At 43.3% G+C, this 24389-nt stretch overlaps 3 protein-coding genes across 4 annotated transcripts; all 3 read left to right on the top strand.

Annotated features, from left to right (window-relative positions):
* The first annotated feature begins 2153 nt into the window (after positions 1-2153).
* LOC101634309 (acyl-coenzyme A thioesterase 4) lies at positions 2154-7084 on the top strand. Its single transcript, XM_004681709.2, has 3 exons — positions 2154-2860; positions 3771-3973; positions 5847-7084. Exons 1-3 carry the CDS (start codon positions 2404-2406, stop codon positions 6450-6452), a joined length of 1266 nt encoding a protein of 421 aa, XP_004681766.1. The 5' UTR covers positions 2154-2403; the 3' UTR covers positions 6453-7084.
* Positions 7085-9612: 2528 nt separating this feature from the next.
* ACOT6 (acyl-CoA thioesterase 6) lies at positions 9613-15890 on the top strand. Of its 2 annotated transcripts, none has more exons than XM_004681707.2 (3): positions 9613-10069; positions 13343-13545; positions 15221-15890. In XM_004681707.2, exons 1-3 carry the CDS (start codon positions 9613-9615, stop codon positions 15824-15826), a joined length of 1266 nt encoding a protein of 421 aa, XP_004681764.1. In that variant the 3' UTR covers positions 15827-15890. The 2 variants fall into 2 exon arrangements, with proteins under 2 accessions (XP_004681764.1, XP_012579797.1); XM_012724343.1 differs by having other exon boundaries at positions 9966-10069; positions 13461-13545.
* A 6990-nt stretch (positions 15891-22880) lies between these two features.
* LOC101620387 (acyl-coenzyme A thioesterase 1-like) lies at positions 22881-23902 on the top strand. The gene is made up of 2 exons (XM_012724391.1): positions 22881-23051; positions 23327-23902. Exons 1-2 carry the CDS (start codon positions 22881-22883, stop codon positions 23900-23902), a joined length of 747 nt encoding a protein of 248 aa, XP_012579845.1.
* Positions 23903-24389: the final 487 nt, after the last annotated feature.

Raw genomic sequence — 24389 nt, 5'->3', positions numbered from 1 at the left:
GCAGGGGCAGTGAGAGGATTCACCAGAGATAGAATGGGGAGCAGAACAGGCAGACAGACAAAGTACACTGCTGAGGGGGTGGGTCAGGAGAGGTCTGCTGTGCCATGTGGGTCACCTCCCTGGAAGGGGCCTGAAATTGTGCTGAAGCAGCTGTGGCTAGCTTTGAAGTGCTGCACCTTAACCCATTGCGCCACCAGGGGAGGGTACCTCATAGCACTCTTAACTGAAAAGATAGCAGTAAATCCTTGAACTAGGCAATGGTTTGATATTAAAGTGTAAGCAGCAAAAGTGAAAATAGATGAATTGGACTTTATCAAAACTAAAAATGTTTAGCATCAAAGTTTGCCACTTTAAAATGAGAAGACAACTCACAGAATGATAGAAAATACTTGCAAATAATATATCTGTTAAGGGACTTACAACTGGAATACATAAAGAGCTCTTTAAACTCTAAAATAAAAAAGACAACCTAACCAGGAAAAAAAAAAAAAAAAGGACAAGGTTCTGAATAGACATCTTTCTCTCAAGATGTATAATGGCCAAAAGGTACATGAAAATGTGCTTAACATCATTTGCCATCCAAAAAATGAAAATCAAAACTATTACCCACAAAGATGTCTATAACAAAAAGAATGGATGTGGTAAGCATGTGGAGAAGTTTAAATTTTCATATACTGCTCCTGAGGTTATTAAATGGAATATCCACTTTGGAAAACAGTCTGGCAGTTTCTCAAAAGAACTACATGTAGAGTTACCATATGACCCATCAATTCTACCCCTGAGTATAGACAGAAAAATGAAAACAGGTCAGCAAGTTGCAAAATAGTAGTGTTGGTCACACTCTGAATATACTTACATACTGGAAACATACAGGGAAAAAGTCTAGTAGGATGCACCTATCTTTAGGGGACATAGGGAACTGGAGAGAGAAGAGACTGTCATTTCACAATTTAAGTTTTTCAGTGTTGCTCACATCTGTTACAGAAAATTGTGACTTTTGTCCCATAGAGCAGTTTAATAATCAATATGCAAACCTATGGACACATGTGAGAAAAAACCAGACATGGGCTCAGTCTCTCGCTATCATGAAATGAAACATTACATTTTGCTTTACAATAATATTCTTGCTAAAACTCACAATAAACTTTGATTCTCGCATGGGAGGCTTTTATCACCTTGCACAAGAATTCTTGAGACCCAGAGAAATAATAAATTTGCTTAAGGCCACAGAACTAGTCAGTGCTGATTATATTTCACCACAGAGCTGCTGCTCACCTTTGCGTTTCACTTTTGAAGTTAGTCAAGGCTTTGACATTTAGAGAGCAAGCCTTAATTTAACATTCTCCAAGCCTCAGGTTCCTCAGTGGAAAATAGCCCCAATGTTTTATGAACATGTTAAATTTGTATGTCAGACATTGACAGTGTAGCTATTATAATGATAAATACAAAGTCCCTGAACACTGTACTTATACCGTTTCTAGGGTCACATTCAAAAGGTTGACTTTTAGTATGCTCTAAGGCTAAATAAACACTCTAAGTCCTTCTGATAAAACAATTCCATTCTCAGGTATAAACCCCATTGAAACGCACATATGTCCACCAAAGACAGTTTTTTGGGTGTTCATAATAATCCCAGTCTGGAAACCACCAAATGCCCACTAGCAGCCGAATTGACAAATTATTTTATCATCACAAATGGAATACTATTTAGCAGTGATAATAGATAATCTACAACTACGCCCCAAAATATTAATGAGCATCACAAAAACATTTTGTGGGAAAGCAAACAGACACTAAAGAAGACCCCCCCCCCCCCGAAGGATCCATTGCCATAAAATGCAGTCAGGAAAACCTAGCCCATTTTCTTGGAATCAGGGTAGAGTTGCTTTGGGAAAGGGAAAGTGCCCAGAGTGGGAATGCTGAGCACTGGTAATCACGCTTCTGGATCTCTGCTGGGTTGTAGGTATAGCTGCTGTACACTTGGAACCTGGGCACTTTTTTCCACGTACATTTTAATTAATAGTTTTTTTTAAGTTGCCCTTACCAGGGAGCGCTGAAATTCTTGGAATGCTGCATTAACTCCTTCATCTCTGGTTTCACCTCCAGTGGATTACCCAATAACTTTCACTCCAATGAGTGAAGGTGGTTGGAGGCAGAGAAGCTTCCAGGGGGCAGGGCTCAGCGCCACACCCAGATTTCAGGACGCCCCTGAAGGCCTCGTTAGAGGAAGACAGCCTGGTGTTTTCACTTCTGACAAGTCCAGAGCCGCTTGTCCACGAGTCTGAAGTGCTCACGCACCTCTTCGCGCGGCTCAGTGCCCGACTTCTCACGCCCTGGAACGCGACTGTGGCCTGGCTTGCAGCTTCCAGCTCAGAGTCCACCCAGCAGCATTGCAAGGCCAGGATGGCGGTGACCGTGACGGTGGAGCCCGCCGGCCACTGCTGCTGGGACCAGCCGGTGCGCATCGCCGTCAGCGGCCTGGCCCCGGGGCAGCCCGTCACGCTGCGCGCGTCCCTGCGCGACGAGAAGGGCGAGCTCTTCCGGGCCCACGCGCGCTACTGCGCCGGCCCCGGCGGCCTGCTGGACCTGACGCGCGCGCCCGCGCTGGGGGGCAGTTTCGCGGGGCTCGAGCCCATGGGGCTCCTCTGGGCGCTGGAGCCCGAGAAGCCGTTTTGGCGTTTTCTGAAGCGGGACGTGCAGACGCCCTTCGCTGTAGAGCTGGAGGTGCTCGACGGCCACGACCCAGAGACTGAGCGGCTCCTGGGCCGGACCGTGCACGAGCGCCACTTTCTGGGTCCCGGAGTGCGGAGAGAACCAGTGCGCGCGGGCCGGGTGCGCGCCGCCCTCTTCCTGCCGCCAGGTGAGCCGTGGGGCCTGTGAGCTCGCGCGCGTCGGGGCCGCGGGTGCCTTCAGAAACTTCTTCAAGCGGTATTTGACTCGGGGGGTGGGGGTGGGGGTGGAGAACTGTCTAGTGAAGCTGACGAAATCACTTTACTGAACTAGAGGATTTTGATATGTTAGGCTCAGTGCTGTGCGTTTTGTTTGCATTAGCTTGCAGATCGCAACTATAATATTCCAATGAGGTGAGTACTGTCCTCCTGAAGATTGAAAAACCGAGGCATGCTGTCCACTCTCCTATTAATAACCATGCTCAGGTCACTACAGGCATCAGCTATACCAGGCAGTATCCACTGAATGATGGTCAGGAAAGCTTTGCCATACCACTCTTCTCTAGTGTCCTGGGTCCTCTGGGCTCCCTCTCCACTTCTTCATGTACCCCTTATGCACAGGTCATATTTCACTGTCTTCCTTGCCTAACTCCATACTGAGTACTTTTTTTTCTTTCTTCTTACAAAGTAAACATCTGACTTATCAGTGCACACACACACACACACAAACCAAGGGGTAATGCAACATCACATAAAGCTTTGTTTCAAGATAGTTAATTCTCTGTTTCTAAAGGAACACATGGATTTTCTCCTTTCAGGATGTAGTTATTAATGAAAGACTTTATTATTCTTCCTCACAGCTAAAGGTTCTTAGAATCATGCAGATCACTTTCCCAGAATTGTATGGAGAGTAAACTCTTCGAAGCAAAGTTATCTTGGAGACTTTCTATCCCCATGGAACTTGGATCCCTTTCAATAGTGATTCAAAGAGCTGTTTTCTTTCTTCTGATCACAGACACTCATTAAATAGAAGGATCTCCGAAAGGAAAGCAAATTCTTTAGGTGGTAGAATATCTTCTTTTATGATTTTCCATTCTCTAGGGCCTGGACCTTTCCCGGGGATCATTGACATCTTTGGTGTTGGAGGAGGCCTGTTGGAATATCGGGCCAGCCTTCTGGCTGGCCATGGATTTGCCACCTTGGCTTTGGCTTACTATGACTTTGAAGATCTCCCCAAGAATATTGATACCATCCACCTGGACTACTTTGAAGAAGCCCTTTGCTACATGCTTCAACACTCCCAGGTTCTGCCAATGTCATTAATTTTATCATTCTTTCTAGAACTATCTCTAGGGAAGGTGTTGTTTGCACTCATGTGCCAGGTACACTGATGTTGCTGTGCACATTCCCAGATTTTGTTTGGAGACTTCTTTGGCTTCAGTTGTCTGTTTCCACTTTCTCTGTCAGATTAATGTCTCACCCACTGCTCCTCTTATCAGTGTATTTCAGTAGATCTACCTGTTCTACTCCCCACTCTGTCTGGTGAATTCTTTTATCCTGTACCCCAGTTCTTGTATGCATCTCTGGCCTGTACCCCAGTTCTTGTATGCATAAATAAAGGCCCAGGTAGATCTTTGGGCAAAAATTCCTTTTATTCAGCAAGTAGAATTTCTAATTAAGTAGCTTTTTTTTTTTAAGATTTATTTATTTATGAATACAGAGCTGGGGTACAGAGGTGCACGGGCAGTGAGAGGATTCACCAGAGACAGTGTGGGGAGCAGAACAGGCAGACAGGGTACACTGCTGAGGGTTGCAGAGGGCTGGTCAGGAGAGGTCTGCCGCACCATGTGGGTCACCTCCAGGGTGGGGATCAAACACATGCTGAAGTGGCTTTAGCTTCTTAGTGCTGTGTTTTAACCCACTGTACCACCAGGAGGGCCCTGCATGCTTCTTTTTTTAAATAATAGTTTATTTTTACATCATTTTGTGCATTTTCCTATCTCATTTGCATAAATAAAGGCCCAGGTAGCTCTTTGGGCCTAATCCCCTTGGGCTTCCCATCATCAAATCACCCATGTGCATTACCATAATCCAGTGCGTTTCCCTCCCCCCACTGTTTTTGATCCCATTCCCTACTCCACCCCCACAAAATGTCTCTGGTATATAGCTGTTCATCATTATCATTATTGTCTCCTCTGTTCCGTTATATTCCTGCTATGAGAGAAACCTTCTGGTACTTTTCCTTTTCTTTCTGGCTTATCTCACTAAGCATGATCTTTCCCAGCTCCATCCATGTTGCTGCAAAAGACATGTGTTTCTTTTTTTTTTTGGTTGCTGAGTATCCAGAATCCCTGAAACCTGTGTATGCCTGCATGCTTTTTTAAAAAAAAGATTTATTTATTTGTGCATACAAGAACTGGGGTACAGGCCAGAGGTAGGGGGCGTGAGAGGATTCACCAGCGACAGAGTGGGGAGCAGAAATGGTAGCCTGAAATACAATGCTGATGGGCACAGCGAGTGGGACAGGAGAGGTCTGCCAGACCATGTGGATCAGCTAGCTCCCTGGCCAGGGATTGAACTTGTGCTACAATGGCTACAGAAAGCTTCACAGTGCTGTGCTTTAATCCCTTGTGCCACCAGGGAGAGTCCATTGCATGCTTATTTTTAAGTTTTTATAAAATTCTGATATCAGATTTTGATCTGAACTTGCCCACCCATTTCAAAAACTAAGAACTACTTTATTAGATTCTGAAGTCTTATTTTGTTTCTGCAAAGTTAATCATTTGAGGATATATTTAGATGGAGTCTGATAAATGATTCAACTTTTCTTGGAAAAGAAAAGTTGTTTCCACACAGCGACCCAAGCACACTGAGACTTTGATCATACCCACCTGATGAAACCCTAACCCTAACCAGGTTTCATGACTCAGCATTCTCTAGTGTATGAGTCTCTGGTTTATAACCAATTCCCAAGTCTGCCAGTGAGTTTTAACATTTGTTTGCCATGTGCCTGGCTAGATATACTTTAAGTGGGAAGAAGTTCTTCTATCAACTGAGATTGACTCTCTTGTGACCAATTCACAAATTAGAGATAGCAGAGTCTGTAGTAGCATTTTTCTGTTGGGTAGATTCTTGACTCTTGTCTTTTCTCTCTCTGTCTTTTTTTTTTTTTTCCAGGTAAAGGGCCCAGGCATTGGGCTTCTGGGCATTTCTTTGGGAGCTGATATTTGTCTCTCCATGGCCTCATTTCTGAAGAATATCTCAGCCACAGTTTCCATCAATGGATCTGGATTCACTGCAAGTAGACCCATACACTACAAGCAGACTAGCATCCCACCTTTGGGCCATGATGTGAGGAGAGTCAAGGTAGCTTTCTCAGGTCTCCTGGACATTGTGGATATACGGAATGATATTGTTGGAGGGTGTGAGAACCCCTGCATGATTCCAATAGAGAAGGCCCAGGGGCCCATCCTCTTCATCGCTGGTGAGGATGATCATAACTGGAGGAGTGACTTATATACCCAAAGAGCTTCTGAACGGTTACAGGCCCATGGAAAGGAAAAACCCCAGATCATTTCTTACCCTGGGACTGGGCATTACATTGAGCCTCCTTATTTCCCCATGTGCCCAGCTTCTCTGCACAAACTAATAGACCAACGTGTGATCTGGGGTGGGGAGCCCAGGGCTCATTCTAAGGCCCAGGTAGATGCTTGGGAGCAAATTCTAAACTTCTTCTACAAACACCTTGGTGGTACCCAGAAAAGAGCTTACTCCAAATTGTAATGTTTTGATCTTATTGACACAGAGATTTAAGATGCTTAATAATCTTATGTCAATCAGTTGTTCTCTGGATAATATTAAATCCATGTCATTGGTTTTAATGATGTATTTTAGATAACTTTTTCGAATAAATTATTTCCATTAATTTCACTTACAACATATGCCTACTGCAAAAGATCAACGAGAGGTATACAACACCAAAAGGTAAAAAGTATTTAAGTATTTCTACTATTAAAATTTGTGTTTTCATCTTGAGTTTTTTACTTAACACTTTGAGCTATAGAGAAATTTAAAGTTGAACGAATAACTGGGTTAAATTTTCCATCATCAGGAGAAAATGAACATTCATTGTTTGTGCCTGGCAGTAATAGAATTTTCTGGCAGTGACTGACAGAATGACCAACAGCGCACAGAAAGATGTTGACATAAGGAAAGCCAACTAACCTTTTCCTCATGGAGGTCAGAGAAGAATCCTTTGCTGGAAAGTAAAGATAAAGAAGTTAAATCTAGGGCCTCCCTAGTGGCACAGGAGTTAAAATCAGTGCTATCAAATTCTCACCAACCACTGCAACTTGAGTTCTATCCCCTGCCAGGGAACTACCTACCTGGCACAGCAGACCTTTCCAGTCTCACCCGCTTCTCCCCTTCGCAGTTGTGTTTCAGTAGATCTGCCTATTCTACTCCCTGCTCTGTCTCTGGTGAATCCTCACGTGAACCTCCCCTCCCCCACCTCTGGCCTACCCCTCAGTTCTTGTGTGAATAAATAAATAAATCTTAAAAAAAAAAAAGGTTAACTCTAAACTCTGCTCTGATTTTCCTTCTTGCTTCCTGGCTTAAAAACAGACTTTGGGGAATCATAGTGTGACAATTTTAGATTTCAACATTCATATTTCAACATCAGGCATATACAACATTGTACAAGTGTATCTGAAGAGATAGTGACTGAGAATTTTCCAAAAGTGACAAAGATATCAAGCTTTATATTCAAGAAGCACTATGTTTTAGACAGCTTGGGCTACAATACAAAATACTGGGTGTCTCAAGGAATAAACATTTCTACAGTCCTAGAGGCGGGGAAGCTCATGATCAAAGTTTCCGAAACTCAGTTCCCAGTGAGGTCCTCTTCCTGGCTTAGAGAGAACTATCTCTTTCCCATTTTCTCAGATGGTATAGCAAGGGATCTCTGGCATCTCTTCCATTTTTTAAATAAGGACTCTAACCTATCATGAAAACTTCACTCTGTGACCTCATCCAAACCTAATTACCTTCCAAAGACCAAAGACCCCACCTCCAAATTCTATCACACTGGAGATTAGGATTTTACCATATGAACTAAACATGAGATAACTGTGGCTGACATTGTTCTCTATAGAAAGTTCACTCTAAATCACCCCAGTGATTTAATTGACCTTATTAGAATGTTGTTTTCAACTCCTATACATTTTAGACTTATGAATTACCTTTCATTTTTGTCTCCAAAATATTTCAATTCTCTAGCATGTCATAATCTATTAAGGTGGAATCGAAAGAGATATCCTAAAGCCTAATTCAGATAGTGAAATTACTCAGTTATAGCATACCGAAGTAACTGCTTCTGAAGCTCAACCTTTTTACATTGAATCTACAACTGTTAAGACAGTAGTTTGCTAAACATGAAAGAGTTCTGGGAGCCTCTCAGATATCTTTCTGGAAGTGTAATTACCCCTGATAACCAGAAACCTCCTACCTTAGATGAGGCAAAGGCTTTCATCCACCCATGAAGTCCCCACGCCTACAATAGAGACATACAGATTAATTTGTACACTTAATAGTGGGGATAACAGTCATATATCTGGGTATTATGCTACAGTTTCTACCTAGTCACTAGACAAGCAGTGGAATTTATATGAAGCCACTCCTCATTAGTGCAGTGTGTTATTACAGCAGCAGATTCTTCTGCAGGCAGCCCTTGGTAGCTGGCCTGTACAATGTCTAATTCCACGGCATTTCTAAGTCCAGAATCTCTCAGAGGAGGGCATTTTTGAATGACCTTGCCTCCTTTTAGCTGGGTAGGATCAGCCTACCTAAAAAATATTCAGATAGGTTTTTCCCAAGATGTCCAGAGCAGGCTTTTTCCAATGTGTCATCTCCCTGTGTGGAACTAAGATCAACAGAGACCCTGTGGGCCTCAGGAGAAACTATTACTATAACCTTAAAGAATGAAGACTAGTCAGATTTAGGGTCATCTCCACAAATCACCTTTCACTATCTAAAAACCGCATCTAGATATAAGCAGGGCAAATATCTAGAGGCAAGGTTTTTGTCCTATGAAGTCATCTTTACCTGGTCATGTAAAGTCTCACTCCCTTAATCCCCCAGACCGCTCCCTAAACCAGTCCTTAGCTCAAGATAAACCTTCTTTATCCCATTTACTCTGGAATTTGCAGCCACGTAACTTCTCCATAATACTCATTAGTCTTTATCTCCTACGAATCTTTCTGATGTTAATTTGTTTGCTGAGCAATTTCAGTAAGAACCCAAAGAGGTTGGGAATTTTCCCCTGCACCCCGGCAGCTGCTTTTCCCTGATGTGACTGGAGACATTTCTCTTCTTTTTAGTGGCGTCGGTATCAGGTAGGGGGTTTTGTTGGACTCCGTTTCTCGTTGCTTTTGTGAAGTGTAAGTGCCGATTTTGGGTGTTGTGCTGGTTGGTGATCCCGCTTCTGGATCTTTTCTGTGTTGTGGGTGTTGTTGCTTTAGGCTTGGCTGTTGGGCACTTTTTTTGGCGTATATTTTACTTCATTTTTTTTTTTAGGTTGCCTTTGCCAGGTCGCTGTGGTCTTCTTGTCATGGTTCTTTGACTCCTTTCTCTCTGTTTTGAGCTTTCGTTTGTTGGGCTTTTTCTTTGTGTCCCATGGGTGCTGGTGGTTTGCGGCTGCTGTGCTTTGCGTTGTTTGTGCTGATCTGCACACTGGGCTTTGGGTTTGCTCCTTAAGTCTTCGTTCGGGGCTTCCATTCTGGTGTTTTCGGTTTTGCCCTGTGCAGTGCGGTTTGTCGAGGGGTTTGAGGTGCTCCTGGTCGTCTTGGGGCGGCTTTGTGCTTGGCTTTTCTTGTCCTTGGGTGGGGCTGTGGTGTGGCTTTCCGCTTTTGGCTGGGCGTCCCGCCGGCGGTCTTGCTGGGTCGGGATGGCGGTGACGGTGACGGTGGAGCCCGCCGGCCACTGCTGCTGGGACCAGCCGGTGCGCATCGCCGTCAGCGGCCTGGCCCCGGGGCAGCCCGTCACGCTGCGCGCGTCCCTGCGCGACGAGAAGGGCGAGCTCTTCCGGGCCCACGCGCGCTACTGCGCCGGCCCCGGCGGCCTGCTGGACCTGACGCGCGCGCCCGCGCTGGGGGGCAGCTTCGCGGGGCTCGAGCCCATGGGGCTCCTCTGGGCGCTGGAGCCCGAGAAGCCTTCGCATCGGCTTCTGAAGCGGGACGTGCAGACGCCCTACGCGGTGGAGCTGGAGGTGCTCGACGGCCACGACCCACGGACTGAGCGGCTCCTGGGCCGGACCGTGCACGAGCGCCACTTTCTGGGGCCCGGAGTGCGGCGGGAGCGGGTGCGCGCGGGCCGGCTGCGCGCCGCCCTCTTCCTGCCGCCAGGTGAGCAACCCTTTCCCTAGGCTGTTCTAGTGAACCCGGTCGAGTCCCGAGACCCCACGGCCCCTCATCTCACCTGGGAACACGTGAACTTCCTAGCCGATGGAACTTCCTAGCCCCCTCTCCCCACCCCTAATCGTTCCCGGCTTCCCACCCCGACCCACTGCGCATACTCAGTCTACCATGGATTCTAGGTGGAAGTTTTTCTTTTTTAAGTTTCCCAGTGCTCTGTGGAAACTTGATTGTACTCTAGAAAGTGCATTAGATTTTGTGTTAGCCGCCGCGATGTGTCAGATTCTTGATATAGGCCATGATTTCTGCCTGTGCGCAAGAGTGACTTTAGTCTCCTTTCTCATCAAACTTCCAAGGAGACTTAAACCACAGAGAAGCTGTGCTCCATGATCATTAAAAATAGAGTCCTGGGCCCTCCCTGGTGGCGCAGTGGGTTGAAGCACAGCACTGAGAAGCTAAAGCCACTTGATTCCCGCCTGCCCTGGAGGTGACCACATGGTGTGGCAGACCTCTCCTGACCCGCCCGCTGCTCCCCTAAGCAGTGTACTTCGTTGATCTGCCTGTTCTGCTCCCCACTCTGTCTCTGGTGAAGCCTCTTGCCGCCCCTGAGCCTCTGGCCTGTATCCCAGTTCTGTATGCACAAATAAATAAATCTTTAAAATAAATAAATAAATAAAACCCTGATGTCCCCTCCCCTCACCCCCCTATCCTAAACAGTTTGTTAGTGCTTCTCAGCTTGGGGTGAATCTTGTCTTGCCTTGAGTTCAAGGGACATTTGGCAATATCTTGTGATATTTTGGGTACCACAACTGAGAGGGTTTTGCTATCAATATCTAGGAGGTAGAGACCAGAGATGCTACTGAACATCCACCATGCACAGGACAGAAATATTTCTTCAAAGTGTCTGCAGCATTAGGGAAATCCTAGTCTAAATACTGATAAAAGCAAGGTGCTTGCTAGGTAAAAAGCAGCCTGGGAACTAGACCCTGACCTACTCCTTCCAACCAATTCCTGACTCAAACGCCCTACTATATAAAAATGTTAGTGTTGCTGATGAAGGAAATAGAAAGCCTAAAGGAAGCATCACAAGTTTAAAACCTGACTCACAGGGATTAGAAGGAATTAACATGATCATTCACCCAGCTATCGAAATCAAGGTCCCTAGGCTCCAGTGCCTTATCACAAAGCTTAAGACCCAAGCAGCTATCAGACTGCCTTACCTGAGGATAAAGATATGGACACTGGACCCATTGGCCCATTGTGGACTCTCTGGTCCCTTTATGATCTCCCATAGGTATCCAAAATCAGCAGTAAACAGGCCACTCCACAAAGGAGAAAAAGAGAAAATGACTATCAGTGCAGCTTCTGTACTGGGCAGCAGTCCTGTTCCCCTGTGACTGCAGGTGCTTTTCATCAACTCTGTCTCTCTGCAGGGCAGCAGCCTCCTGCCTGCCCATGACCTGTACCACGCCAGGGCTTCTCTCCACTGACCTCCCTCAGCAGAGGCAGCTCTGTTCAAGGCTGCCCGCCTGCAACCATGCAGGACTCAGCAAAGCTGCCCTTTCAGGGCAGCTCTTTCTGTCCACTTGTATCTATGCAAGTATCCTTTTCTTTTCTGTCCCTTTCCCTAATAAACCTGCTCTTTAAATATATCTAACATCTCTGTCTCGTGGAGAAACTCACCTGGAAAACTCATCGCATGCTGCTGAAAGGGAAGCTCTGAAGAAACCCTTCCCAGTGTGAGCCCAGGGACCCTGCACTCCAAATCCACTCACCTCCAAAAACTACATCGTTGCCATAGCTTACAGAATCCCTAAACTGAGTTCTGTGACTTTTCTCTAAAATAACAGGATTTGCTTTATTCTTAGAACTCTTCAGCAATTCACAGCCTTAACTGGTGGCTAGCCACTCAACTGTGAACTCCTGGACTGGAGTTGGGCGTAACTCATCTCAGCAGCTTAGGTTTCTAGAGGCTTGCACAGGATTTTAGTAGAACCTCAAAATAACACCCTGAATGGTGTAAGAATCTAAAGAATTTCATTTCAAAAAGCAACAAAAACTTTCACCACCCAGTCATGGGAGCCAATATTCCAGTAAAGTCAATCTTAACTATTTCATGGGGTACCACTAGCCCATTTGAAAGTTATTATTTTCTGCCTCAAAGCTTTTTACAATTAATGTTGAAGGGTTCTGTCATTTAACAAATATGTATTGAAGGGCTGTGTTGCATAGTAGGATACAGTAACTAGGAAAGTCCTGCACAAGCCTCAGTATACTCACAGCCTAGTGGAAGACAGACAACAATACTTGCACCTTTAATGAGTGTGGTAAGTGCTGTTAGGGAGAGGTACAGCCCCAGAATACTGGGGAAAACATGTAAGACATCAACTTAACTGGGCGTTGCGGAGATCCTGGAGGACTTTGAGGAAGGGAGATCTAAATTTAGATGGGAAGACTAATCAGTCAACCATGTCCAGAAAGGTGGAGCAGGGAGGAGATTGTAGACAGTTGTGCCCCATATCCAAAGGGGTTGGGTCAGACCACCATGGATATCTAAATCTGAGAATGCTCAGGTTCCTTATGTGACACGTATGTGCATATAGCCCATACACATCCTCTTGTATACTTTAAATCATCTCTAATTATTTATAGTACCTATTATAATAGAAGTGCTATATAAATAATTGTTACACTGTATTGATTAGGGAAGAAGAAAAATAAAAGCCAAGACATAGTCAGTACAGACACAAACATCATAGACCAACAATGCAGTACATCCTAATCCAGGATCGATTGAATTCTCAGCTGCAGACCCCTCAGATACAAAGGGCCAGCTGAATCCATTTTTCAGGGACCAAAGGAAATATGGCACATTTAGAGATGGCTTTCTTTAAGGCTGACAGAGAGAGTATAAGAAATGAAATATATAGCCTAATAAGCCCTATATAAGACAGAGTGCTTTCAGTTCTCAAAGCATTCTTAGATTTTTTTGGGAGGAGGAAAACAAAAAAGATTTGGTGGAAGCTGTACATCTCATGTTACTCCTAATTTTTTAAGTTTATATTTGGTTATTTTTTGGGGGATATAAGGCGTATTGTTCTCTCTCTTTCTCCCCAATGTTTGTTAAAAAAAAAAAAAGTAAAACTTCCTCTATCCACTCCCACCCTTTACATCAAAAACATTGTTACACCTTGCTCCACACCAATATCTGAAACCCAAGAAGCCTTTTGAGAGTTTAAAGCTCATGGTTTGTGGTGTTTGCAGGCACAGGACCGTTCCCTGGGATCATCGATCTGTTTGGAAGTAGTGGTGGCCTCTGTGAGTACAGGGCCAGCCTCCTGGCCAGACATGGTTTTGTTGTGCTTGCTCTGGCTTATTTCAGATTTGAAGACCTCCCTGAAAATTTGAGTAATCTGCAACTCGAGTACTTTGAAGAAGCTGTGGACTTCATGCTACGACATCCAAAGGTAAGTTCCGGTGCTCACCTGAATACAGAGGTACCGAATCCAAAAGTCCTCCAGCACACCAGGGTCTGGAAATATGCCCTGAGATACAAATACTCCCTTAAGATTACTAAGATTTTTATTTCCACTTCTGCCTTTCTTTCAACACCATAAGATTTGACTGCTTAGTTTTCTTTAATTCCTGACCATAATTCAACCCTTAGCTGGACTAATAGTTATTAACCTTCAGTTCTGGTTTTGCATGTTCTACCAAGTGACCTTATAATCCTAAGTAAGGGAGCTGACCCCTCTGGTGTTCAGTTTTTCTTACTTGTAAGATTAAGGTAAATGTGTACAGGGAAAACTTTGACTTTTTTTAGATAACTGGTGCCATTTGAATGGGTACACTGCATTTGATGAAATTAAGGAGTCATTAATTTTGTTAGGTATGACAATGGTATTATGCTTTTGTAGAGAAAGTTCCTATTTGAGACTGGAGGAAATTAAAAAATTTTGATATGATTATAAATGGTATACAGATTATTTGCTACTATTTAGACTTAATGTGACCCAAATATTCTAATGGTAAAATATAGTTAGTAGACTGCAAAGGGTCTAACTGTTAGAATTCAGGGAATGGGTCACTTAGCAGAGCTAGACAGTATTCAATTGTGGTGGTTGGTTATCTAGGGGAGATGAGGCTGTGGGAAAAAGAAGAAACCAATATATATATTATCAATTCTGCCCTTAATCTTAGTAAGAGGTTTTGCCTTGGCTCATTGACTTTAGATGGCCAAACTTAGACTTTCCTTTGGTCTTAGCCCTGTCCACTGGTGCAGGGACCAAAGGAATGTGTCCACCTGGAACTGCAGGCCTGGCCTGACACCATTCCCCACCCCCCACTCCTACCTTTGTATCTGGAATCCCAGAATTTTCTGCTGAAATGTATGGATGGCTTCCAGGTCCTTGCCTCATCTGTGGGCTTGTCTGTCAATGTGAATACACTCAGGCTTTAAACATGTAATATGGGGTGTCCACATGAATGTGAGGCACTTGACAGGTTCTTGACAGGGCCAGGGATGGGTTAGGTACTAGGCACTAGACAGGGGCTGGCTCTCCCCAATGCCACATTGTAGTAAATAACTCTCAGGAATTCTCAAATTTAAAATCTTGAACCTGACCCTATACATTGTTGGGAGGTATGTTTATCAAAGTAGGATAAAAAATATACTTTATGAAATAGACTCAGGGTCTGTTTCATCATGTGTAAATAGGAAAAATAATATTTTATATGCAAATTTGTTATGAAAAGAAGTAGAAAGTACCCCTACCCACCAAATAATAAACAAAGGCTTACACATGCACACAAAATATATTTTATTTAACAATTTTTTCATTTGATTTATAACTTTTAAAAATTAGGTATAGGATTTATGGGCTTCTGTATATACTCTTGACTCATTCCCTATAAATGTTAATGAAAATATATATATATATAAAAAAGTAGAATAACAAAATCTTTTTAACAATGTTAGTGAAAGGTCCTTGTACTAGGAAATCATTTGATTTGATTATTAAACTTTGAGTATTGTTGCATAAAGTAAGCAAATGACATTTCAGAAAACTTCCTACAGAATATAAAAATTACTGTTGACATTCCTATTTAAAAATTCTGGTTTGTTCTCTTTTTCTCCACCAGGTGAAAGGCCCCAGTATTGGGCTTCTTGGTTTCTCCAAAGGAGGTGATCTGTGTCTCTCAATGGCCTCTTTCTTGAAAGGCATCACAGCTACGGTCCTTATCAATACCTGTGTGGCCAACACAATGGTGCCTCTGCATTACAAGGATATGACTATTCCTAGTCTTGACTATGACTTAAAGAAACATAAAATCACTGAATCAGGCCTTTTTGATTTTATGGATACTTGGGACAATCCCCTGGAGGAACCCAACAGTCAAAGTCTTATTCCACTGGAAAAGGCCCAGGGGCCCTTCCTGTTTATTGTGGGCATGGATGATCAGAGCTGGAAGAGTGACTTCTATGCTCAGATAGCCTCTGAACGGTTACAAGCCCATGGGAAAAACAGACCCCAGATAATCTGCTACTCAGGAACTGGTCATTGTATTGACCCACCTTACTTTCCTCCTTCTATATCTTCTGTGCATGGAGTGCTGAACCAACCAGTGTTTTATGGGGGAGAGCCAAGGGCTCACTCAAGAGCACAGGTAGATGCCTGGCAGCAAATTCAAACTTTCTTCCGGAAACATCTCAATGATAAAAAGTCTGTTAAGCCTAGCAGACTATAATATTGTAACCACGGGCCAGATACACTAATAAAATTCAGGTTCCTGTACATACTTGGATTTCTATAGTACCTAAAAAAACTTTTTTTAACAAACCAAATATCTCGGCTTCTTTGTCAGAACTTACTATGTTCTCAGCCTTTTAAACACTCCTTTCTTCACCATTGGGTGTGCTCCTTTCTTCTCTGAATTTTACCCAATATATACTGTTAACCCTGGACCAGGGTTTGTAGGACCAGTCGTAAGGGAAGACATATAAAATATGTTTGCCTAACTCTCAATTGCTGGCCTATCTTCAGCCTTGTGTTCTCATTCTGAGAGACTGGATGATATTGTTGAGTCCCATTTCTCCTTTGGGCCCTGACTGGCCATGTCTGAGCCTTAAAAACTTGCTCACTCAGATTCCTTAAGAAATAGGCTGCTTTCTTCTTTCTTGCACATATTCAGAAAGACTTATCTCGGAACCCCACTCTGAAGATTGGGGGCATTGTACTTGTTGATATACTTCCTCTATGCTTACTGTCTATTCCAGATTCCCAATATCTGTATAGTTCTTGCCTGCCAGAGGAATGCCTTAATGCCAACAGACTTGGGGCCTATACCCTTTAGGCCTCATCTTAATCTTTACATCCTATGTTGTATCTGCCAAATCATACTTCCTCCTAGCACCATCTATTCTAGTTACCTTCCTGCCTAGAGGAATTGTGATGGGTACCCTATCCCATGGCATTGTACAAGGCATTGTTACAGGGCAGGGAGAGAGGTACAACCCTGAGCCCCCACACCTGACTGCTCTAAATAGGTTCTGTCATCCGCCGCATCAAGACAAAACATATAAGACCTTTAATGGAAAGGAATTTAATACAATGAGTGTGCAATACAGAAAAAGATAAAGAATATAGTTTCTAAATCAAACACCCAAAGTTACCCATCCTCATGGGTAAAAGTCCACCCAGAAGGGATTGGCCCAAAGCAAGGCCTGAAAGACTGCCACAAGCCTAAAGCATCCCTGGCAGGGACCCATGAAAAATGGTCAGAAATGGCCAGACAAATATGGGAAGAAAAGAGCAAAATCAAAATCAGGATAAACACTGTCATGGTTAAACTGCCATGGGTCTCTCACCCAGATATGTTTCAACCAGTCCAGGACCAAGACACAAGAGCCACTTCTTCACATGTCTCTCTGCTCCATGTGGCTCCCTCAGGTCACCTTCTGGCTCTCCATCCTGCTTCCTTCTTCCTCTCCAGTCTCCTCTCCAGATTCTTTACTCTGCTCAGCTCCAGCCTCCTTCTGGGTGGGGCAGGGAACCAGGACTCTCCCCTTTTCCTGGGGAGCATCCTGTTACAGCACCACTTGGAGTCATAGAAGACCAGAGCAGAGGATCTTCCCTAAGTACAGAAGGCTTTTCTGAAAACTCAGGCATCTCACTTCACTTGCTGGTGACCTTGAATATCTCTCACCAATTTGAGTTACACTAATTAGAGTTACACTAATGAGAGTTAGAGTTACACTAATGAAAAGATGGGTTTCTTCATTGGTAATTTAATTGAATTGATCATTAAAAGTAGGCTGAGCACTGTGTAGTATACTGTGTAGTATAATTTTCTAGGTTACAAATTCTTTTTTTTTTTTTTAAGATTTTTATTTATTTATTCATACAGAACTGGGGTACAGGCAGAGATGCGGAGGGTGAGAGGATTCACGAGGTACAGAGTGGGGAGCAGAACAGGCAGATGGACAAAGTACAATGCTGAAGGGAGCAGCGGGCGGGTCAGGAGAGGTCTGCCATGTGGATCTCCTCCGGGGCAAGGGGGGATCAAACTCATGCGAAAGTGGCTTAAGCTTCTTAGTGCTGTGCTTTAACCCGCTGTGCCACCATGGAGGGCCCTGTTACAAATTCTAAGAGACTACTTTAACTCACCCTGGGTGGTCCTACTATTTTAGAGATGCCTTTGGAAATGGGAGATCACAGGAAGAAATTGCAAGGAAAGTGACAGGGTGAGTGAGAAAAGCAGAGTGAAAAGGTAGCACAAGAAGCTACCACATTTCCAGGTACTAAAGCACCAGTGTGTATCAGCCTAAACCTCCATTTCTTCCTTACTGATACAATAGTCTAGTAGTGCTCTGCACTGACTGAAAATATTTGGTCACATCCCATCAGAGTTGACTATTTGTTGCCATCTGTCTTAAAGGTTTTGTTTTAAGAATGATTTCAGATTGTTACAAATATGGTAAAAAACATTGTGAATTTGAAGGGAAACAGAGAAAGGGTATCCATAACATGGAGTCAGAAATTATGCTAGTAGAATAGTGTTTATTTTAAAGTCCTATACACTTGTCTTGTTTGGGCTAGTCCTTCAGTCACATTTTCTAGAATTTTGTAGAAGAAAGAAAATGTAACCTAGTTACACTACATTTATAGCAATCATGAAGGGGGAAAAAAAACCAGCAAAGCTTAGAAATCAGTTTATGTGAAAGACTGCATACAAAGAATTATTAGTGATATAAATGGTAATACCCACAACGTGCCTTGATAGTAATTAGAAATCTCAGACTCTATCACTTATTAACTATGTGACTTTGGTAAGCTATTAACCTCTTTAAGCCTCCATTTCCTCCATCCATAAAGTAAGTATAGTTAATAGTGATAATAATAGGAACTTACTTCATTGGGCTGTTGATATTAAATCAGATAATTCAAATCAAACACTTGACATATTTAAACACTCAAATATTAGCTTTTACTATTTTATTTGAGAAAATTGAGACCTACAAAAATTAAGAAACATGCCTGGTTTGTGTGAGCCCATGACCTTGACTGATCATTTTGCTCTACTGCCTTCTGGAGAAGCACAGAGCTACAAGATGAGGACTACTGGGAAGTAAGGGGTGAATTAGGGTCATATAACGGAGTCTCCAAGTCAAATTGAAGAACAGATTTAATATGAGGAATAAAGGACTTTAGTGCATTGATTTTATTTTTTCAAGTAACTAATTCTTGCTTAAAGATTAGTGACTCAAAGCAGTTGAACTTAACAAATTTAATTTGAGATTCTTAAAAAAACAACAAATAAGAAAATATAACCAAGTCAGGTGCATTATTTTACTTTCCTTTGGCTATCTACCTTTGAATGTAATTTTCCATTAGGTTGGAAAATCAGGTGGATCATTTTGAAAGCAAATATTTGTTTTTGTTAACACTGATCATTAAAAAATATTTTAATAAACGTCTTACATACTTTAGCCAGTTGAAAACACTAAGATTTCATTCATAATTCTTTGTATCTCTTAAAAAATTTATTTATTTATGCATACAGAACTGGGGTACAGGTCAGAGATGCAGAGGTGGTAAGAGGACTCACCAGAGACAGAGTGGGGAGCAGAATGACAAAGTACACTGCTGAGGGGAGTCCCAGGGAGCAGTGGGTGAGACAGGAGAGGTCTGCTGCGCCATGTGTGTCACCTCAGGGGCTGGGGATAGAACTTGCGCTGAAGTGACTGTGCTAGCTTGCAGTGCTGTGTCCTAACCTGTTTGCCACCAGGGAGGGTCCATAATTCTTTGTATTTAAACCCTGCGAAGATTAAAGCTGTGGAAGACATTTCATTTTAGCATGCACATATACATAAATTCCAACATTAATGGCCACTGTAGTGATGGATTGGGCACAGAAGTCAAAATTAGTTGAGTTTTTCTAAAAATGGGGAACAGCCATAAATACATTTTCTCCAAAGATAGGGACTTTATTAACAAGAAAGTGACATTCAAAGAAAACAGATTGTTGTATAACTCTAACAAGAAATTCTTGGTCTATTGATAAATATTTTCAGTATGTAAATTAGCACTCATAACAATTACGATGTTATTTATGGGGTAAATAGGATAGCATATTTGAAAATAGATTTTTTAAAATTCAACATTTATAGATAACACCCTGGAGCATAACTGTTTAATGGAATGTTTTCACCTGGGTTAGTTTATCTCATTTTACAAATACAGTTTAAGATAGGATTCTATAGTGGGAAACAAATTTTAAATTACCCATGTCGGCCCTCCCTGGTGGCGCAGCGGGTTAAAGCACAGCACTGAGAATCTGAAGCCACTTCCGCATGAGTTCGATTCCCGCCTGCCGCCTGCCCCGGAGGAGACCACATGGCGAGCCAGACCTCTCCTGACCCGCCCGCTGCTCCCCTCAGCAGTGTACTTCGTCAATCTGCCTGTTCTGCTCCCCACTCTGTCTCTGGTGAAGCCTCTCACCGTCCCTGAGCCTCTGGCCTGTACCCCAGTTCTGTATGAATAAATAAATAAATCTTTAAAAAAAAAAAAAATTACCCATGTCAGTGCAAACTTCATTGTAGAAGTAATACAGATAGAAGCGTCTAATTCATTACCTGACCCGTCTTCTCCAATTTACAAACTTGAAGTATACCCTTCCAGAATGATTTTGTATGCATACACATAGAAATAGGTGTTTTAATTAAAAAAATATGGTTTTATGTTTTGAATTTAATGCCTTTTCTCCACATTTTAAATATTTGTGTCAAGTCACAGGACAATAGAAAATTTCCAGTCTATCTCTCTGTAGTGCTGTCTCATTTGACCCGTTTAAACTTTGACCTTGGCATTCTTTCTTAACCTGGAGCAAAAACAAAGTCTAGGAAGGAAAGGAATCTGGCAGGAACCTGGTCCTTTTGAGCTCCTTCAATCAGGTTTAGGGAACTATTAACATATCCCCTGGGGCCAGAGATGGCTTTTAGAGAAATGACCGGCCAGCATTTATCGTCTGAAATCATTAAGTTCTCTTAAGTCGAGGAGAAGGCTGGAGGACGGGCAGCCCATGCCCCTTTCGGGTCGCCCCACCACTGGAGCTCCAGAGGCAGGGCTCCAGACCCCGGGCCCTCCAAAGTAGCCCCTTCTGGCTGCCCTTAGCTATTACCTAAGCGGCGCCACTGGGACCACGCCAGGTCCGGGTGTCCGCCAGCCACGCCCCTTCAGGCTCCGCCCCGCCCCGCTCCGCTCAGGCCCCTCCCCACCACGTTCAGGCCCGCCCCGCGGGGACCTGTCGCGGGAGCGCTGACTCGGCGTCCCGAGGTCCCTAGGCCACGTCGTTTTAGCTGGGGTCAAAGTCGCAAAGATCACGGAGCCATGTTGGGGACGGCGCGGGCCGCGCTCCGAATCCCTGGAAGGCCACTGCAGCCCTGGAGGTGGTTGTTCACATCATCACTTTTCTCCCAAAAGACCACGACCCTGACCGTCACGCCCAAGACTGGGCTGGCTGACGAGCTCCTGGATATTAAAGTGGAAGGTTTAGGCCCCAGGGAGCGGGTGACCCTGCGGGCATCGGCCGTCAGCCACCGAGGCCGCCACTTCCACTCGTTCGCTCACTATGAGGCGGACGTCCAGGGGACCCTGCACTTGGCCAGGGACCCGGCTCTGGGCGGTGACTTCACTGGCCTGGAGCCTATGGGGCTGCTGTGGAGTCTCACGCCGGCCTGCTCGGGGGATCTCCTCAGCCAGATGCCGAGGGGCGTAATGAAAAACCCCCTCAAAGTGGAGGTGACTGTCCACCACTTGTCCGGGCAGCCGAGGGTGCAGCTGGGCCCCGCGCTAGCCTCTGTCCAGGTCCAGCGCTGGTTCGCCTGCCCGGAATTGAGCCGCACTCGGCTGCAAACCGGCCGCCTGCGGGGCGTCTTCCTGTTGCCCCCAGGTGCGTGATACCATTTCTGTAAAGTACCTTGCAGGGAATTTAAGGAAGTGACTTATGAAGCTGGCTTGCTTTGCTAGTTACAAGCAAAGCGAGTAACTTAAAGCCTTTATTTTGCTGCCTAGACACAGGTAGGACATTCCTATCAATGGTAACTGAAACCTAAATGTAATTTCCTAGCGTAACGTTTTGCTGCCAGCAAGCTGCCTCCATCCAAACTTCTAGTGCAGCAGACTATTCCCTGCGAGCTTGCACCTTGCTTGCCTGCTATACTAAACATAAATTGCTGTAAAGGTTTTCATATTAAGTGCTTATTTGTTTATCTCTACCAGACAGTGCTCTTTGTGTTAATTTAGTGAAAGTGAGTATCTTTAACTAGAATCTGTTCAAGCCCCAGAATGATTGAGTCTTGCTATATTCACTTTTATACTGTTTTCATGTTAGGATAAAAGTTATTTTTTAAAATATTAATCATCATCTTTTTGCTGTTTGACATACGCTAGTGTCTTGGAGATGTTAACCATAATGAGAAAACTTTTATTGCTTATTTCATAGGTGAAAGAACAACTTGTAAATGAGGAAACTAGAAGTCTAAAGTGTTTAAAACAAATTAAACAGCTAGGTGATGTTACTAAAATTAAGGTGCATAATCTTTGAGCTCCAACTTCTGACTTTTTAGGAATTTCATAAACAATGCTGAGCAAATCAATCAATGAAATCATTGAGTCTGCTTATTTTTGAAAGCCCAGCTGATTTATACCCTATTTCATACTAATCTTAAACCCAGAAATGCTTGATGTTTATCTAATTTTTTAAAAGATTTATTTATTTATGCATACAGAACTGGAGTACAGGCCAGAGGTGCAGGGCCAATGAGAGCACTCACCAGAGACAGAGTAGGGAGAAGAACAGGCAGATTGTATAAGTACACTGCTGAGGGAAGCAGTGGGCGAGACAGGAGAGGTCTATTGTGCCATGTGGGTCAGCTAGGGATTGAACTCATGCTGCAGTGGCTGTGTGTTGTTTCATAGTGCTGCACTTAATCCCTTTTGCCACCAGGGAAGCCGCCTTCAGTGATTTTTTTTTTTATGGGAAAATATAAAAATATTTTACAAAATAGCCCAGGCAAATGTCTATTTCACTCAGAATAATAAACCTGTTTCAACTCAAAAAGCTGTTTTCTTTTCACAGCAAATAGATATTTAAAAAAAAGAAAAAAGATAAGTTACATGGTTAGAATTGTATTAGAAAGTATTAGCTGAGTATCACAGTCCATTTACTGTTCTGTCATCTAATCCAAGATTAACCCCTTTCCTGGTTTATAGGAGATGGTCCTTTTCCTGGTTTGATTGATATGTTTGGTGATGGAGGATTAAATGTATCTCGAGCAAGTCTCCTGGCTTGTCGAGGCTTTGCTACTCTGGCTTTGCCATTTTTTGGCTATGAAGATCTACCTCCAAAAATGAAGAACTTAAATTTAGATTACTTTGAGGAGGCAGCTCAATTTGTGCAAACTCACCCAAAGGTAAGTGAGACGATAGAGATAAATGTGTTTAAAATTAATTCTTTAGGGTTGTGAGAAAGTAAATAAAGAAAGTGGTATTCATGGGTTGGGAAATATCAGTAAAAATATCTGTTAAGGGAATTACTGAATGAATTAATGATAAATGGATAAATACATAAATGACATATCTGATAAATACATTAAAAACTTTTTTTCGAGGACTTTGTGATTGCATCAACAATCATGTTTTTATTCTCTCTCTTTCCTTGCTTGTCTTCTTTTTCTTCAATCTCCAGGTCAAAGGTCCAAACATTGGAGTGATTGGTTCTGGCAAAGGGGCAGAGTTGGCAGTTTCCATGGCTAGTTTCCTCCCCAATATAGGTGCAGTTGTGAGTATCAATGGCTGCATCTCTAACACAGCTACTGCCCTGACATGTGGTAGAGTCATCCTGCCAGGACTACCTTTCAACCTGGACAAAATCTCTGTCACTGAATCAGGAGTATATGATGTCAAAGAAGCACTGGAGGACCCCTTGAATCCAGCGTATCAGGAAAGCCGAATCCCCCTTGAAAAAGCCAGTGCCCATTTCCTTTTCATCGTTGGAGAGGATGACAAACATTGGAAGAGCTCAGTTTATGCTGCCATAGCTGCAAAGCACCTTACAGAGCATGGGAAGACAAATTTTACTCTCTTAAACTATCCTAATGCTGGCCACAGAATAGACCCCCCTTACAGCCCTTTTTTCTCTGCAGCCCTGGATACCATCTTAGGGCTACCTGTTTTGGGAGGTGGACAGCTCAAAGCTCACGCTGTTGCTCAGATTGAGTCTTGGAAGAAGATATTAGAATTTTTGCACTTGCATCTAGGGTAAAGGCTAACAAACTAGACTGTAATGTTTAAAATACGTTCAAAATAAGTTAAGGGACACATTGAATATTTTTGACAAAAGACATTAAGATATGGACTTCTCATGGGCATCTATAAGTTTTTATAAGTGAAAACACTCCAAGTTCATCAGAACCTATGACTTTGGTATGTTTGATGTTTCTCCACGTTTGGTGTCTTTGAGCTTCAGCTCAAGGCAATTGCTAAATAAAAACTAGTTTTCAGTATACTTCCCCACATCACAATTACCCTCCCTGTTATTATGTACTATATACCAGTTTTTAAAAACCTGCTATGTGATAATTAGTCTGCTCTCTATCTCAGAGGTTTTGAACAGAGGTGTGATTACATTAAAAGAAACCTGGTTTTATGATGAGCAACCTCTGGTTTGTAGTAACTTTTTCATAATAGTCAGGAGCTGGAGTGAATTCTAGTAAGATGACCCAGAGGTTAATTTGTGAAAGTCTGAAGAC

The sequence above is a fragment of the Condylura cristata genome, unplaced genomic scaffold, assembly GCF_000260355.1.
Source record: "Condylura cristata isolate star-nosed mole 26May11 unplaced genomic scaffold, ConCri1.0 scaffold00013, whole genome shotgun sequence".
NCBI classification, from domain to species: Eukaryota; Metazoa; Chordata; class Mammalia; order Eulipotyphla; family Talpidae; genus Condylura; species Condylura cristata.
The sequence above is the reverse complement of the archived record's forward strand: the minus strand, read 5'-3'. Positions and strand labels throughout refer to the sequence as shown.